The 17,078-nt window shown below is 46.0% G+C and overlaps 2 protein-coding genes across 2 annotated transcripts; both read right to left on the bottom strand.

Moving 5' to 3' along the window:
* Positions 1 to 7,096: 7,096 nt before the first annotated feature.
* Positions 7,097 to 8,454, bottom strand: LOC140222799 (uncharacterized). Its single transcript, XM_072293931.1, has 2 exons — positions 7,767 to 8,454; positions 7,097 to 7,696 (listed from the first exon to the last, which is right to left on the bottom strand). Exons 1-2 carry the CDS (start codon positions 8,452 to 8,454, stop codon positions 7,221 to 7,223), a joined length of 1,164 nt encoding a protein of 387 aa, XP_072150032.1. The 3' UTR covers positions 7,097 to 7,220.
* A 196-nt stretch (positions 8,455 to 8,650) lies between these two features.
* Positions 8,651 to 9,605, bottom strand: LOC117856648 (L10-interacting MYB domain-containing protein-like). The gene is made up of 3 exons (XM_034738998.1): positions 9,397 to 9,605; positions 9,300 to 9,321; positions 8,651 to 9,211 (listed from the first exon to the last, which is right to left on the bottom strand). The coding sequence occupies exons 1-3, from the start codon at positions 9,603 to 9,605 to the stop codon at positions 8,651 to 8,653; spliced, it is 792 nt and encodes a 263-aa protein (XP_034594889.1).
* Positions 9,606 to 17,078: the final 7,473 nt, after the last annotated feature.

Consider the following 17,078-nt stretch of genomic DNA (forward strand, 5'->3'; position numbering starts at 1 on the left):
ATAAAAGGTACTGTAGCCTCTTCTACCCCACGCCAGTTACACTTAGCCAAAATTTCGCCAAGATCCCTTGCTCTGCTCCGTCGCCGCCAGTCCGCCTCCCTCGCCGGCCGCCGCCGTCGTCGTCCCCCATTGCCCCGACCATCGTCGTCCCGCCGCCCGACCGCCTCGCCCGCGCCCTGACAGCCTCCTCCTCCATCGCCCCGGCCCACCTTGATCCTCCTCCGTCGTGCCCCCCGACCTTATCGCCTCCGGCCGCCTCCATCGCGGGGCCTCGTCGCCGCCTCCGTCCTCGTCGTCGCCTCTGTCGCGCGCGCCACCTCGTCGCCGCCTCTATCGCACGCGCCACCTTGTCACCCCTTATCACCGGTCACCTCCGTCCGGCGTTTTCTTCGCTCCGTCCTCGCCTCCGCCGTCCCACCACCCCGGCCGTCGCCGTCCAGCCGCCCCGACCACCATCGACCATGCGAGGTCCGCCGGCACTAGCGTCGGGAGTACCGCTCTTACTGGCGTCGGGAGCACCGGCTTGCGTCAGCAAGGGCCTTTTTTTATAGTTAGCAAATAAATGAAAATGAGTAGTAATTAGTTAGAAAATCAATAGATATTTTTATATGTGTTAGAAAATCAAATTAGTGGAAATTAGTAGTAATTAGTTAGTTGCTCCGCCTAGGTTAGAAATTAATCGTGTTTCGTCGTGGTTCAATCCTTCGTATAGGAGACAGTGGCTAATTCCAGAGACGTCCGTCCTCGCCTCCGCCTAGGTTAGAAATTAATCGTTGCCGCGGCCACCTCGCTCCGTCCCCGCCTCAGCCGTCCCGCCGCCCCGGCCGCTGCCGTCCCAACCTAGGCACCGTCGACCGCGCGAGGTCTGCCGGCACTGGCGTCGGGAACGAATTAGTTATAAAATCAATAGATATTTGTATATTAGTTAGAAAATCAAATTAGTAGGAATTTGGTAGAAATTCGTACAAAGTACTACTAATTTGTTGAAATTTGTATAAACATTCCGGACTTTGTGGGATTCATGTTATTTTATGATTTCATGTATATACCCTTATGTACATATAACTAAGGCAATTTCTATGACTGTCATGTATGATTCCATGTATGTTTCAATCAATAGTTGAAATGGCAGACAACGAGACCGCAAGGTATCTCATGGAGCAGATAATCGCTGGTGATGGTAGTGGCAACAACCTTCCACTATCGTACACCGATGAAGAGGGCACCTAGGCGGACATGTTCCTCAACATGTCCGCCGATGGGAATGAAAAGCATGAGCCCCAGCAACACCTTGCCGTGGCGGAAGGTTTCAACGAGGTATATATAACGAATCTTGTATTGTTTCGCGCCACCATTACTACTACGTACTAATTAACAAATCTTGAACTGTTAGCCCTCTGGATCGACGCAAGGGTAGAAGACCCAAGGTCGTACAAAGGTGATGGAAGGGAGGCTTGTCATCACGGAAGTGACAGAAGAGGGCAGGCCGGTTGCTCCCGAGAAAGTAGCAAAGAAGTACGTGAGTCAGATCGGGGCAATCGTCCGGGACAACGTGCCTATCAGCATCAGAGAATGGAAGGGCAGAAGCATAATCCGTACGTCCTCCCAAAGATAGAAAAGAATATGCTGTGGGAAGACGTCAAGAGACATTTCACATTCCCCCAAGGATATATTGAAAAGGATGTGAAAGTGTGGACGCTGAAGAAGATGGCTACACAATTCCAGACATTCAAGAAGATGCTGGATGCCCACTACATTAAGAAGGGCCGAACTCCAGACTTCAACGCGTGGCCAAAGTTGAGGGACCACTAGGAGGCATTTGTTGAATATAAGAAGAGTGAAGACGGTGTAAAAAAGATCCTGACCAACACTACAAATGCTAGTCAGAAGGGCTACCATCATCATCTGGGGCGAGGTGGTTATGGCATAGCGATTCCCAAATGGAGGAAGATGGAACAAGATCTGATCGAACGGGGAATCGTACCTGCAACTATTGAATGGCCCGAATGATCAAAAAATTGGTATTACGCTCATGGAGGCTCCCTGAGCCAAGAGGATGGGACGTTGATTTTCAATGACATAATATGTGAGAAGGCCGAACGTCTTATGAAGAACATTGAAGATTCTAAGGCTGGGAGGTTGAAGGTGGACCGAAAAAATGATGAGCTCACATTGGCCCTCGGTAATCCCAAGCACCCAGGACGTTGCTGAGGGTTCGGGGTCATTCCGTGGAAGTTTGCTTTCCGAGGCGACAACGCATCGTACAGAAGCCGCAAGCGAAGAAAGGAACAGATCGAGGAGAGCTGGCGGCAGATGCTAGAATCCAAAGTGCAGGCACAAGAACAAAGAATATTGGAGGAAATCAATCGTCGAGTGTCCCACACAGTTGCGGAGTTGGCCCAATCTGGAGCATTGCCAAATCCAAACTACACCAGCCCTTCTCAACGCCTCTTGAGCAGTTGTGCTTCTACAGGGGTCCCCGATGCGCAGACGCCCAGGTTACCCGTGGAGGAGCAATGGTTCCCCGTGGATGCCATCATGCAATGCATCACATGTGAGCTGTATGCACCGGTCAGCAACCTCACTATTAAGGTATACTTATACATAATATTTATGCAATCTTGTCAATTGATCCACGCCTCGTGATCGGAGTTTAATAACTTGTTTACTTCTGCTATATGTACAGTTAGCATACGGGAGTGCGTTAGCAACCCTGGCGGGGCAGAGCAGTCATGGCATGGAGATTCCACCTGGCTACGCCAGCGTCCACATAGAGCAAATTGTTGATAGCCAATATGAAGGCCTAGAGCTCGACCTCCCGGGAGGTGACGGGGAAAAGACACTAGCAGATGCGCTTCATGGGATCATTCTATGGCGAAAATGCTACATCATTATTCCCAGCACGGAGCCATCTCCTCAGAGCTCAAGACCGCTCCCCGTAGATCCCCAGCAGCAACCTTCTCCTCATAGCTCAAGACCGTCATCTCCTGCACAACTTGCTCCAGGACCGTCCCTTCCTGCTATATCAAGGTCTCCATCTCCACCACATCCTAGTGGTGGGAGCGACGACGACAATAACAACACCCCTCCCAGATCACCGTCGCCGGCACCAAGAGCCACCCCCATGAAGGAACCTGCAGCACCACTAAAGAAGTCACGAGCACCGCCTCCCAAGCAAAGACAGAGAAAGAAGAAAACAAAGGAGCCTGAAGTGACTCGTAAGGAACGCTGGGAGGCAATGACTCATGCGGAACAGTAGGCAGAAATCCAACGAGAGGCCAGTGAGTGATTCAAGAAACAAGCCGAAGAAAAAAAAGCAAGGGAGATGGAGCCACCGCCAGTAAATCGAAGAGATTTAAACTTTTTTATCAGGATGGAAGAAGGAGCCAAGAAAAGGATACCACTCTTATCAAACTATGAACGGGCTTTAGTAAAGGCTGATGAAAAGGACAAAAGGAAAGATAAGTCATCTTCCAGTGGTGCTATCCCCAACCTCAGCCATTTATCAAAAAAGACGCTCAAAGGGTAGCAGCAATGCCCTTGGATCAACAAGCACAAGTATTGAAATTCATGCAAGAAACAGGTCTGGGACTTGATGAATGCTTAGGGCAAGTTGAGACACCAACTGCACCGCCCCCTAAGCCAAGATGGCCTTATGAGCTAGGCAAACCTCTTATAAGGCCCAATCTGGTACGGAAGCTATCAACAAAGATGTACGCATTCCATCAATGGTACATGATGGCATCCGCCGACTCGAGGGAGATGCTCGGCCTGAAGGTAAAACCGATAGATTTTTACGGCGAAGGCGAGAAAGTGCTGTGGCTACTTCAAGGATATATACGAAGTGTACCATCATGATGCCCTGGACGTCTCTCTGATCAGCGCTTGGGTTCTGTAAGTGTTCGTTTATCTCTACATGTAAATTTTGGCGTGCGTCACCATACTAACTTCGTCTTCCATTTTATGTAGGATGCTAATTCAGACGTATCGATGAGAGGCGTACCTACATATAGGCTTCATGGATCCATCTGTAGTTAACCAAAAACAGATACAATTAGTGCCGGAAAAAACCTTGGTGGAAGTATACAATTTTCTAGACAAACAAACATTCAAGGATTTCATACTACTTCCATACAACTTCAAGTAAGTGTGTGTATACCGTCTACTTTCGTTGTCCTTTTCCTTATCTCTACATGTTAGTTAGCTCTAATATGCATGAACATTTTACATACGCAGCTTCCACTGGATCCTTATTATAATTGAGCCTGAAAGAAGCCATGTCACTGTCTTCGATTCATTGAGGAAAGATCCGGTGGAGTACCAAGACATGCAAGACATGCTAGGCTTGTAATAATTCTGGACCTTTATCTCTATGCAAAAGTTTGTTTTTCTAAATTTTATCCCTGTTACACTATATCATTCATTATTCTAATCCGCAGCGCATGGAAACAATTCATAAGGACACACAAAGGTCCATTCAAAGAAAAACTTACATGGAACACAGACTTCCCGGTACGTATGAAGTCTGCACATTTATTACATTGTATAACATGAATATTTCATAACTTATTTTTTTCTGCACTGAAGTGCTTAAGACAGGAACCCGGGAATAATCTATGTGGCTACTACATCTGTGAGCACATGCAAAGTTTTATGGGACCCAAGGGACTAAAGATGACGCCGCACAACTTTAAAGTACGTAAAATAAAACTATTACTAGTTAATTATTTTCTAGCTGCTTATATTTATTTGTTCATGTAACATTCACAAATTTCCAAATTATAGATGTTAAATATTCAACAAGGACTCTTGAAGGAAGAAAGAGTAGCGGCAATATGTGAAGGTCTCATTGGATTTCTAATGGATGAGGTGGTAAATCCAAAAGGAGAATTTTATTACGATGGACGACAATTAGACGCTCCGAGCAGCAACACCTCGATGGGAAGATTGTAGATATATAGGTTGATTTATTTGTATATATAATACGCGCTAATTATGATCGATTTGTACTAGTTGAATGGTGTATATGAATTGTGTATATATATATATAGTAATTGTATAATTACAAATCTCATTTGTTTAAATACTAGTTGATTTCATTCTAAAAAAAATCTCAACTACTAAAGGTTAACAAAAGGGCCGCGGTACTACATACGTGATGCATGCATGAAAATTTCAGGCACCACGCAGGGTGCCATGCAGTGTACCCTTTACTCCCGGTTGGGTTTCTCAACCGGGACTAAATGGGCACCCTTTACTCCCAGTTGCTTTTACCAACCGAGAGTAAAGGGCCTGTTCCGCGCTTGGCGTGGTAGGCCCTTTAGTCCCGGTTGGTGACACCAACCGGGAATAAAGGGTGACCGACCCGGGACTAAAGACCCCCCTTTTGTTCCGGTTGGTTTATCCCGGATGGATTTTCGGGAGATATGCACCCTACCAACCGGGACTAAAGGCCAATTCTCTACTAATGGATCACAATACTTCGTAATGTATGTAAATACTTCCACATCTGTCTCTTTCTATGTTTGTTGGTCCAGAGTAGTTGGTTGATCCTGCTTACCCAATCAACATGAACCATGGTCAAAATGTAGAGAGCACTGTCTCGTTGACGTACAATGATCAACTTAGGCACATGGATGTGTCACGGTTTGTGATGCAGACGTGTTCTCCTTAGCGCGTCGACTTTAAAGATAAGATGGGGAAATCCTGGAGGAGTCAGAGAGGGTTATTTCCCTGTTAGGATTAGCCTCCTAGATCCCTACATAACTTTGTGTATCAAGCACGTCAGCCGTCACTCAGCATACCCCAGGAGTAGTCAGCCGTGGTGTAGGCCCCAAGAGTACATTGTTGTTGACATGGCCAATCATGTGGAGAACAAGTCAAAGACATTATGTTAAAGAAAATAATTTTTAATAATGACTTAGCTTTTGATTTTTGTCAGAGTCAGAGGATCAGCGTGCTGCTCAGGCTTAGAAGCCCCCGGACATCACCCTGGTTTGCATGCCCGAGTGGGCGGTAGCCACTGAAGGTGACCACTCGGAACTCATCCCAAACTGATTTCAGTTGAGCTGAGTGGTCCTAAACCTTGTGGTGTGTGACGGTGATCTTTGTCGTGGGATGCTCACTGCCGAGTCATCATTATGGTCGTTGGGTTAACACGTCATGGGGTGCATGTGGCTATAACGGTGACATCGAAGGATGTGTCAGACTCACAGGATTACCTATCCGTGGTTGATAGTCTGCCCCTCTGTCACGCATTACATTAGGCTAGCAGAAGGACTTGGTACACATGTTCCATGGTGTTTTACTTGTTGGTATGGAACTAGCCATTTGGTGGAGGGGAAACGACCAGGGGATGGCCCGCCTCCATGTCAATGTTTATTTTTAGACAAGTTTCATAATTCAGGTATTGTGAGCCCATACTTCCATAATTCTTAGATTTACATACGAATTATATTGATTACATCTTCATGGACAACATCCTTGATTAAGAGTTCTAATATGAGTACATGAAAAAGGGAGATTACATCATTTGTCTGCCTATTACAAAGCTACAGGAGAAAAGAAGTCTCTTGTCGCTGTAGATATGAAGCTTGTGATAGATATAGGAAGTGAGCCATAGCTCAACTGGTTAGAGTAGGAGGTGTGGCTGCGCACTCGAACCATTCCCATTCCGCCCAAAACCTTAGGTTCGAGTCCCCTCTAGCTTGAATTTTAGTGCCTATTTCATTTTCTTAATGAAAAATCACCTCGTTCCTTCTAGGTTGATCCAATATTTAAGCTTGTGGTACACATAGGGGTAGCAAATATGGCATGAGTTCATGGATGCATACTAGCTACCTTGACTTTTATGCATGATGCAACAGAAGTGCAACTCATGTTTGTGTGAGATGCCAACATTACTTAGGCCCTGTTTGGCATGACTCCAACTCTGGGTGGAGCTGCTCCACTTCAGAACTCCAGGTGGAGCCAGCTCTGGGTGGGTTGGAGCTGTTTGGTGAGGGTGTTTGGCTGGGAGGGTGTCCCTAGCTCCAGAAAAGAGGAGTTTGAGGGTAGATTGCCTTTCTTGCCTCTGGTTCGACTTGAACTACTTATCACAAATATAAAATGAAAGTACATGCATTGAAGTCCAAAATAATAATAAATTACATGTTCCAAAAATTTAAAATTTTGAAATAAATTCATAGTTCCAAAATAAGGTCGTTACAATAATCATTGCACTAATTCCATGTTAGGGCAATTGATGTAGCCATACTATCACGAAAGGTGTCCATAGTCACAAAGCTTGATTCCGAAGTTGATCCATCGGAGGCATGTTGAGACACGGCATACTTGTTGTATCTTTCCGGAATAGTAGGCATGTAGGTAGGATCTCTATCAAAATTAGCAAAGTCCACATCAACGCTAGCATGTTCACGTATGAAATTGTGTAGAACCATAGTAGCAGCAACAATCTTCTTTTGTGTGACCATGGAATAACCGGGCATCTTGTAAAGGATTTGCCATTTCATTTTTAATACTCCAAATGACCGCTCAATAACATTATGAACAGATGAGTGTATACGGTTGAACTTCTCTTTTGGAGTATTTGGTTCCATACCTCGATGCCACTCGGGTAAGTGATACCTTTCACCCTTGTATGGAGCCAGATACCCCGGATGATTAGGATAGCCCTCATCTACAACGTAGTACTTGCCTACACATATGTAAAATAAGATAAGTTTGTGCATACAAATATGAAAAGGAACGTAAGAAAAAATCTTTACCTTGAGGAGGATGTGGGAAGACATTTACATCTTCTTCCAATGCATGGTACAATACACTAGTGTCATGCAAAGAACCCGGTTGACCCGCAGCCACATAGGTGAAGCGCATATCAAAATCACAAACGGCAAGCACATTTTGAGTTGCAATTCCAGTCTTACCAATATATCTCACTTGTTCTTCAGGTGATAAATACACACGAATATGGGTTCCATCAAGTGCACCAATGCAATCCTTAAAGTGTGGGTATGCTCTCTTGTCATTCCTAATCCTCTTGTGCACATTGCAAAAATTAGGATCTGTTGGTCTCAAGAAATCTTGTGCCATGGCAACCACACAATTTAGAACTTCATGAAATTTTCTACTAATGGTTTCACCTGAGTGTTTGAACTTATTTTGTCCTCTTCTATTTGACTCACACCCACCACATGTGAATAGGAAAATTGCCAACATTTCATGAGTATTCACGTGCTTCGACGGTTTTAATCCGTACCTCTCAACCAACACATCATGAAGATCCTGAAAAATAACCTCATTCATCCGAAGCATTTGATGGCACTCCCCTGGAGTGTTTACCGTCTCCATCAGCCAACCCATTCCACTTTGTTGTGAAAACATAAATCTCGGCGGTGCCTTATCCATATATGAGTCATGATAACTTTGTGCTAGCTTACCACAGCTCTCAACCATTTTAAAAAAATATTCACCATCAGAATCACTAGATTCATCAGACTCACTTGAAGACATCTGTGAACATTGACATAAATGAAATGTAAGATACAACTATCATACATAAATAAAATGCAATAAAATAAAATGTACCACACATGCGACAAAAATAAAATAGTAGCACACACAAATGACATCACTCTCACTAAGCCAATTTCTACTTTTCATATTTATCATTGTACTTCCTTCTAAGCCAATTGAACCTAATCTCATTAGTAGGCAAGGTCATGAACATCTCCCTTTGCTCCTTCTTCACAAACAGTTCAGACGCCATGTAATATTCATTGCTATCATAACCGGCCCCACAAGCAATCACAACCTCCATTACTTCCTCAATAGAATATTTTCCATGTCTCTTCGAAACATATTCATTGGCTGAACTTGCCATACTTGTTACTGCTTCTTGAATTAGGAGTGCATTTCCAGACTTCGCTTTTTTACCACTCCTATCAACAGGCCTTGCTAGTCTCTTGCCACTCGCAGGTGAAGGAGAAATACCAATATCCTCCTCTTGTGTTTCAGGAATGAAATCATCACCTTCTGGCTCAAAATTGGTTGCCTCATATTGTGTGACATCAACATTTTTGGTTGCTTCAACATTCACAACATGAGGAGACCAATGATCAATACCAATAGTAGTAATGTCAGCAAAACACTTGGCTAATTCATCTTCATTCTCAAGGCCCTTCTTTTTGAACTTGCCACAACCCGAAATGTCCTGAAATAAGCACATAATATTATTATAAGTATTACCAACAGGTTTGACATATGGAAAAAAATATAGGAAAATTTTTTAACCAACTTACAGCTCTAGCTTTTTTCCACCATTCATCATCCATAGCAATAATCTTCTTTATAGGATCCCAACCAGTCCCTGTTTGCCTTAGCATTAGTTTCTTCTATGCCTTGAAATCTTCCTTCAACTTGTCCCATTTGTTCTTGATCTGACCCTTGGTAGCCACAATTCCAGTCCTTTCCTTGAACCCCTTCTCAACCTCAGCATAACCAAGTGCATTCAAGTGTGTGTTTGGCCGATTTCCTTTTTCAACTTGTTCAGCAAACAACACACACAGCACTCGAGTGTTCTCCGAATTCCAATCAATTTCAGGCATCTATCGAACTCACAAATTTCATATTAGAAAGCCTCGAGTATATTAGAAGGCCTCGAGTATATCAATTTCATACACACACAGCAATGGAGTATATCAATTTCATACACGCACAACACTCGAGATTGCGCATATCAAAAGTAAAGAGAAACATTTCCCAAACATTATGTATTACTTTGTACTTAGGTATGCAATCTAGTCTGATTAGGTTATCAGCTTTAATTCCTACAGGAAGGTAGGTGCCCTGGATTGACCAAATAGTGTCCTACACATTTTGAAAATCAAATTCTCTGTCTTGTAGTAAATCCTAATCCTGAGAAGGGCTGGGATGGGTAATGTAAACACCAGAAGGACCAAAGCTTGTTCGTGTAATAGGCGGCAACAAGTATATGAATTCATATGAAGACATGCTATGATTTAAAATTTTGAATATCAAGAACTGAGGTTTAACACAAAGTGAAACCTTACTCGACAAATCAGAATCCCCAACGGCAGCAAACCAGCTTTTACATGTACATGTACAATCACACCTAATCCTCTGATTTTACTTAAAAAAAATAATTCAGGAACCATACCTTCGGCGGCAGGGGATCTTCGGCGGTGGGGCGAAGGCCGGCGGTCGGGCGCTGTGGCCGCCGGCGGCCTTCGGCGGCGGGATGAGACGGGCGGCCTCGGGCCGCAGCGGCCAGCGGCGGGCCTCGGCGGAGTGGCGCGAAGGCCGGCGGCGGGCCTTCGGCGGAGGGGCGCAACGGCCGGCGGCAGGCCTCGGCGGAGCGGCGCGAAGGCCGGCGGCGGGCCTTCGGCGGAGGGGCGCAACGGCCGACGGCGGGCCTCGGCGGAGCGGCGCGACGGCCAGTGGTGGGCCTTCGGCGGAGGGGCGCGAAGGCCGACGACGGGCCTCGGCGGAGGGGCGCGAAGGCTGGCGGCGGGGCTCGGCGGAGGGGTGCGAAGGCCGGCGGCGGGCCTCGGCCGGGGGGCGCGAAGGCCGGCGGTAGGGCGCTCCGGCCGCCGACGGGCCTAGGGGCGCCTGGCGGCGGGGCTAGGCGTGCAGGCGGACCGGCATCGGGCCAAGGGCGCCTGGCGGCGGGGCTCCGCCGGCCTGCGGCGGCGGTGGGGCACTGTCTCCGGCTGCCGGCAGGGGCTACGGCGGCGGCGAGGCTAGCCTCCGGCATAGGTCCAGGCGCGGGCGGGTGAACTCACGGGAGAATGGAAGGAAATAGAGGCGCATCGGAGAATGGAAAGAAAGAGGGAAACAGATGAAACGTTATTTTTGTGTAATCAGTGGCAGTGGTGGGTAATTACCCACCAACTCCACGAGGAGGTTCAAAAGAGGACATTTTAGAGCAGCAAAAGGGTGCTCCAAAACTCCAGCCCCATTTGCACTACAGCTCAATGGAGTTGGCAACTCCATGGAGTTTTGGAGTTGACGTGTTTGGCTGGATTTTTTGCTGGAGTCGCTGGAGTTATGGAGTGGAGCCATGCCAAACAGGACCTTAATTGCTTAGCAAACCTAGCTAGATACAAGTGGTACATACATAATTCATCACCATTTTCTTTAATTCCTTATCATTTGTGAGATATGTGATATATCTCAAGGAACCGTACCATCAGCTCTTACTTTGTAGGAAGCATGATTTATTATTATTTTATCCTAGACTCGGTCATGGGCTACCGCCTGACCTGACAAACCCGACCCACCCAAAAAAACCAGACCAGTCAATGTGTTGGGCGGGCTTGATCGGGCCGATATTTATGGCCCGATCTAAAACACAGGCCGGGCAGAGCCAAATTTTTTAACCCGAAATCCAAAAACCTGACCAAATCTGAAGATTACACAAAAATATGGGCCCGACCATGGATGGGTCAGGCGTGGGCTGAAAAATCCAACTCGATGGTTTGCTCGGGCTAGGCACGGGCCAAATTTTTTTTGACAAAAAATCCATAAGAGGACCCGTACCGAACTTGACCCGACCTGTCAAATGATCAGGTCTATTTTATCCTGGCCCGCCTAAACTACTACGAGTATTGCGTAGTTGTGTAGTAGGCATATCTAGAGCTGAGAATATCTTTCTTTAGAATATGAATCCTTACTAAGTGACACTGAATTTTGTTCACATAGCATTTGATCTGTTCATCTAGAATCCGATTTGTTCACCTAGCATCTTTCTTTAGAGCTGGAGGTGGAGGTTCACACATGCATTTGTGTAGGGACACCCAGGCCTGCGTGTATGCCACCCCCACCCAACAAACTTTTTGGTCCATTTATTCATTACACAATTTGTTATTTTTTTTTATTTTTATGGTAAATTGTTTCGAATTGGTGCATCAAAGTACATACGGCAAGTTACTTTTAAAGTTCTTTTATTCATGTTGTACCAATTCGCCTGCATTATTCTTTGTCTTTCTTTTGGCTTTCGTATATAAACTGTCCTGTCTATCACTAAAACATGTACCTAGCAACTCAGAATGCCTTTTATTTTCATTGCAATTATGCCAATGCTAATACATTGTACCGCTAGTTACATGGCAAAATATACAAAATTGTTACAGATTTGTGTTTGCATTTATGCAAATACTTCATTTTAGAATTTTTTTTGAAAAAAATTGTAATGTTGATTTGGTTTTCTCTCTTAAACCTTAGATGCCTCTTTGAGGCTTAAAACATTCTTTTGATTTGATTTCCTTATACTCATCGATTTTGGATTTTGTTATACTTGTTGGATATCTAGCTTTTGTTCTCAGGCCCTACTCCCCTGCTCTAGCGCATGCATGTAAAATATCCAGTAATGGAAAGGAGGGGACTGTATAAACAATGCTTCACAAAAAAAAACAGGTGTTCATGTGGACGCATGCACGACTGCACTTGTTGGTTCCTTTAAATGCAAGACTCTTGCAAACATAGATGTACTGAGATCATATGTTATTTAAACAGCGTGTGCGAAAAATATGTGCTTTGTCTTATAATTTTCACAACTGATCGTAAGTAAAAAGGTGTGCGGTGTGCCACACTAATTAAGTAGCAATCACCATGGTATAGAAAGATATCCTTTTTCTGTTTAGAATCATATCTTCTAGCTAAAGAATTCATGAATGATTATTCAAACACCAACATCTCTTGCATTTAATGGATAACCAAATGAAAGCAATAGTTGTATCTTCAAGATGGCAAGTTAATATAATAAAATATTACAAGAGGCGGAATGATTTGAGCATAATCTCAAATTAAAGATCCACCAATACCAACTACGTACTAAACTCACACACGTTTTGAACTTCCAAATAGAATATTTAAAGATTGAGTACATCAATGAGTCACATTAATTTTGCATATCTTATATGTAGTGCATGGGCACAACTATTAATGATAATATAAGTTATAGATACAAAAATAATTAAATCTTGCATAACGAAATATTACAAAAGATTCTCATGGTCCCTATAAATAGCAAGCCAGGGAACTCATTGGAAGCATATCCTAGCATAGACCTGTCTTTTCCAATAGTTCTCAAAAACCATGAATAATCCCCCCAAGGATATCAAATCAACAAACAATGAACCCATCGTTTCCCCCTTGCATGAAGCATTGGTAGGCACAACAGCAATGCCAATCAAGGATCCATCACTGCAGAGCCAACCTAGTATCCAACCTATTTTCCATGCACCACAAGAACCGTCCAATATGCCCATGAACCATATAATTCTACGCTGCAAAACTGCACGGAGGAACCATTCCCACTGTCATCACTCTTTTCCCACACAGTTACTACAACTGTCGCCCCAGTCAGCTCCATTCCATTCCAAGCCAGGTTCACAGCAGAAAACTCAAGCAACCAGCAACTAACATTCTCATCAGAGCGTAATTTTCTGACAACCCCAGTAAGTGATTACCTCAGTTTCTTTGATCATACGTCAATTATGTCTATGGATGCTCCACCAATCACGTCATTGGTTCAAGGTGATCCTGTTGCTGTTCTCCATGCACACCTTAACACCATACGAGGTTCAGATCTTGGCCCAAGTTTTGAGCACCCTACACAGGTGCCAGTGAGGGAAACGGTCGGTGCTTCCGATAATATTATGCAGAGTATGTCGAACTCCATGACGAAAAATGAACGAGGCGCGGGTATATATGAATGCAAGATTTGCCCTGCTAAATTTTTCTCAGCAAAAGCATTGGACACATGAGCTATCATAGCAAAGCTAAAAAAAAGGAACGTAACTCGAGTGCTTCTACTGGCACTGAGTAATGCAAAAAGACACAAATTTGATCGTCATATCTGTCATAATTGAGGAGCGTATTTCGAAGATCAAATTTGAGATGAGCTCAGTGCAATGGCATGTCAAGTTACAAGCGATCTTTCTCTAGTGGAGTAAACAAGCATAAATTGTAGTTAGTGAGTATTATGTTTCATGTTTTGTAATATTCCTAAAAATTAGAAATATTAAATTGAGTAAAATTTCAAAAAATTTAAAAACTTTTTGTTTGAATTGCGTGCTCATTTGAAAATGGAAGACAAATTCTTCTCTCATCTAGAAATTCCCTAATAAATTAAATCTCAATTTAATTTCAAAACATGTGTGCTAGTTTGACTTGGGTCTTTTTGAATTTTGTTGGATTTAAAAAATGAGTGCATTTGAATTTTGAATCCAATTCAAAATTCAAACTAAATATAAAAACAAAACCTAAACTAACCTATCTAACCTATCTAACCAAACCAGGCCGGTCCGCAACCAACTGGCCTAGCCTGCTAACCTATTTCTTCCACGTGTAGCCCAGTAGGCCGCTCAGGCCAGCCAGCCAGCCGGCCCGCCAGGCCACCGCACCCCCTCACCTCTCCTTCCCTCACTGTCAGGCGGGACAGGCATGTCAGCCGCATTGTGCCCCCGTCTTCTTCCTTCGGCTGTACGCGTCACGCGCGTGGTACGTGCGCGCCTGATGGGATGGGCTCGCCGGCCTCATCCGCGTTGGCGCGCATTACCGCACCTACGTGCACGCACGACCCTCCCCCGCTCCTCTGCTTTTACGCTGGAGACTGCGGATGGCCGCCATACCGCCTTGCCTTGCCGCCGCCACATCTCAGCCGCCCGCTCGCCGGCGCTGCATCTCCCAAACCCTAGCCCTAGCGGCGTCCCGCGCCGCTATATAAGGAGGTCGAGCCCTAGCCTCTCGCCATCCATCCGAGGTTTCCCCCTTGCCACCACCACGCTCACTCGAGAGGAGAGAGGGGAAGGGAAAGGAAGAGGAGGGGAGGCCGCACCGGAAGGAAGAGGAGGCTGCCGCCATGGGGAGGAGCTGGAGCCGCCGTCTGCTGGAGCAGTCGCCACCAGAGCAAAGCCAAGGACGCGCTGCTACCATCGTCGTACCACGAGTCACCACCGAGCCGACCATGCTCTACTACTCCGCATCACCGTGAGCACCACCGCCATCTCTTCTTTCCACTTTGGCACCCCTATTCGTCCTTCGTGCCGCCGCCATGCCTCGTCTACCCTGCTGTCGAGCCGCCGCCACTTGCTGTCACCGCCATCAGCCGCGGGCCCGGAACACCGTATCCCCGTGCACCGCTGCGGTCTTGGTGTGGACAAGGGAGCTCCTTGCACCGCGCACGTGTTGCCTCGCCTTGCCACACCTTGCGGCAGCCAGCTCAGCGTCGCTCGCCATGCCGCGCGCCCTTGGGCGCAGGACCAAATCTGGCCCTTGGCCATGTCGCGGCCGCCACGCCACCTCACTGCTCCGCACCCGCATGGCTAGACGTAGCTTCATCGTGGCCAACGGCAAAGCCTTTGGCTGGGCTGCCGCCTGCACCACGCCGCGCCGCGACCTCGCGCCGTGCCATGATGTTGTGGGTGCGGTCACCGCGACCCTTCGCTGCGCCATCGTGCTGCCACCGCTCGCTGTGGCGCAGCCAATCGCGCACGTGCCACAAACGGGATCCGGCGGGCACACCAGATCCTGGTTGCCCTGGAACGACCACGTGGTCGCCACGTGTGCGCCACGTGGCAGTGCCACGTAGGATAGGTTGGCCACACGGCTGCCACGTGGACCCCCGTGGTGCTGACGTGTCAAAGGGTCAGGCCCACTCATGGGGCCCCTAACTGGCTAATGGGGGGGTGACCAATGGGGTCCACCGGGTGACCGTTGATCGGGTCAACGCTGACGTCAGCCGACACGTGGCACCCTCCCCTGCTGCCATGTGGCGCAACCAGAAACTAACATGTGTCACCCTAATTAATGAATTTCCGAAATTAATTAAATAATTAAATGAATCCTTTAAGCTTTAAAAAATCATAACAAATTCATTTGAACTCATAAAAATATGAAACCAGTTGCATTAAATTCATTAAATCGACCCTGTGCTGTTTTATATTATTTGGATCTTCTAAATTTGGCTTTCTTGGAGTTTTTGCCTAGGTGTAATGCCGATTAATTTATGTTTCACTGTATCTTGTTCTGTTCAAACTCGAGCTACCAACCGGAAGACTCTCAAGACCCCGACTACACCGAGGAGGATCTCAACGACTACGGATGGATTGTCATGTCATTCCCAATCATATAGATCCTATACTTGCTTAGTCGCTAGCGCTTTATTTATGATGCTTGAATGATGATTGATTGCATAGCCTATGATTCTAGTCATGCCTTGATAATTATTTATCCTGTTCACCTTGTACCTACTTGTGGGCTAGCTATAGACCCCTAGCTAGTCCACTTTACTTATATCCATATACATGCTTTTGAGTTATGGATGGGCATATGCCATGACTTTGGTGATGGGATTCCTTATACACTCTCGCGTGTGTTTTGAGTGAGTGTGATTCCTTGATGTGTTTTGGTGGGAGTGAGCCGCGGTTGGTACCGAGGAGTGCCTTGCTAGGGGAGAGCATTCTGGACTCTCTCCACCCCCTGTGCTTGTGGTGGGTACCTTGTTTGACACTGAGGAGTAGGTGGCGTACTTGTACATTGCAGATGCTTCGGCATATACTTGTGGAGTTGAGTGCTAGCTCTCGACCCTAAGGATTGAGTCATTTTACCACCAGTCACAATATCTATTTTTCATACATACCGTTAGCCTTGTTATGGGTGGGGTTCGGTCCAAGACTAGTGGTGGATAGTGCTCAGCTTGTAGATGGATTGGAGGATTAGTGTAAGGAGTTCGAGGCGTTGACCTGCTCTGACTAGACTACACCCCGGCGTGGGTAGGTTTCCAAGCTTTGAGGTCCTCAACTGGTGACGGCGTGCCCTGCAGTTGAGGATGGTTCCAAACTCAAGGAAATAGGAGAGTACTATCCACTTACTAGGGCTTTAGCCATTAGGTGGGGTTTTGATGGATCGCCACCATTCAGGCTCCATCTGTGCAGGTAGAGTTGTACAACCTCTGTAGAGTGTATAAACCTATAGCTATAGTCCGTGTCCACTGGTTATGGATAGTGCTGTTGACTACCTCTAGTTCTGACTAGATTTATATTATACTTCTACCT

The sequence above is a fragment of the Setaria viridis genome, chromosome 5 (genome assembly GCF_005286985.2).
Source record: "Setaria viridis chromosome 5, Setaria_viridis_v4.0, whole genome shotgun sequence".
Taxonomy (NCBI): domain Eukaryota; kingdom Viridiplantae; phylum Streptophyta; class Magnoliopsida; order Poales; family Poaceae; genus Setaria; species Setaria viridis.